Genomic DNA, 509 nt, shown 5'->3' with positions numbered 1-509 from the left:
GCACACCCACGGCCGCAGGCTGACGCCCCCTGTCCGCAGGCCGCCCAGCAGCTCCGCTTCGTGCGCCAGTGGTCCGTTTTGGGCAAGACGTTGTGCCGGGCCCTGCCGGAGCTCCTGGGGGCCGCTCTGGGCCTGATCGTGCTCGCGGCGGCCTACGCCCAGCTGGCTGTCCTGGTAGGTGTCTGCGGGCCGTCGAGGAGGGCAGGGCGGCTCAGCTGGCGCCCCCTCACGGTGCCACCTTCCCCGCAGCTCGTGTCCTCCTGCGTGGACTCCCTTCGGAGTGCAGCCCAGGCCCTGCTGGTGCTGTGCCCGAAGGTTGGGGTCCTCTCCCTGTGCCCCGCGGAGTCCTGGTTCGTCCCCCCCCTGCTGTGCGTGGGGCTTTGGGCTCTGCGGCTGTGGGGTGCCCTGAGGCTGGGGGCAGTCGTCCTTCGGTGGCGGTACCACGCCCTTCGCGGAGAGCTCTACCGCCCAGCCTGGGAGCCCCAGGACTACGAGATGGTCGAGCTGCT

At 71.7% G+C, this 509-nt stretch overlaps 1 protein-coding gene across 1 annotated transcript in view; it reads left to right on the top strand.

The window, feature by feature from the left end:
• Window positions 1–503, top strand: part of PKD1 (polycystin 1, transient receptor potential channel interacting) — a gene marked incomplete at its 3' end in the record, with an annotated part of 55,797 nt that extends 55,294 nt beyond the window's left edge. The window contains 2 exon segments of the mRNA XM_021709257.1: window positions 40–174; window positions 250–503. Coding sequence (XP_021564932.1) covers window positions 40–174; window positions 250–503 — 389 coding nt within the window.
• Between the last annotated feature and the right edge of the window lie 6 nt (window positions 504–509).

Source organism: Carlito syrichta, unplaced genomic scaffold, assembly GCF_000164805.1.
Source record: "Carlito syrichta isolate Samal-C Ts95f unplaced genomic scaffold, Tarsius_syrichta-2.0.1 Scaffold169692, whole genome shotgun sequence".
NCBI classification, from domain to species: Eukaryota; Metazoa; Chordata; class Mammalia; order Primates; family Tarsiidae; genus Carlito; species Carlito syrichta.
Note: the sequence above shows the minus strand (reverse complement) of the source record. Positions and strands in the feature narration are given on the sequence as shown.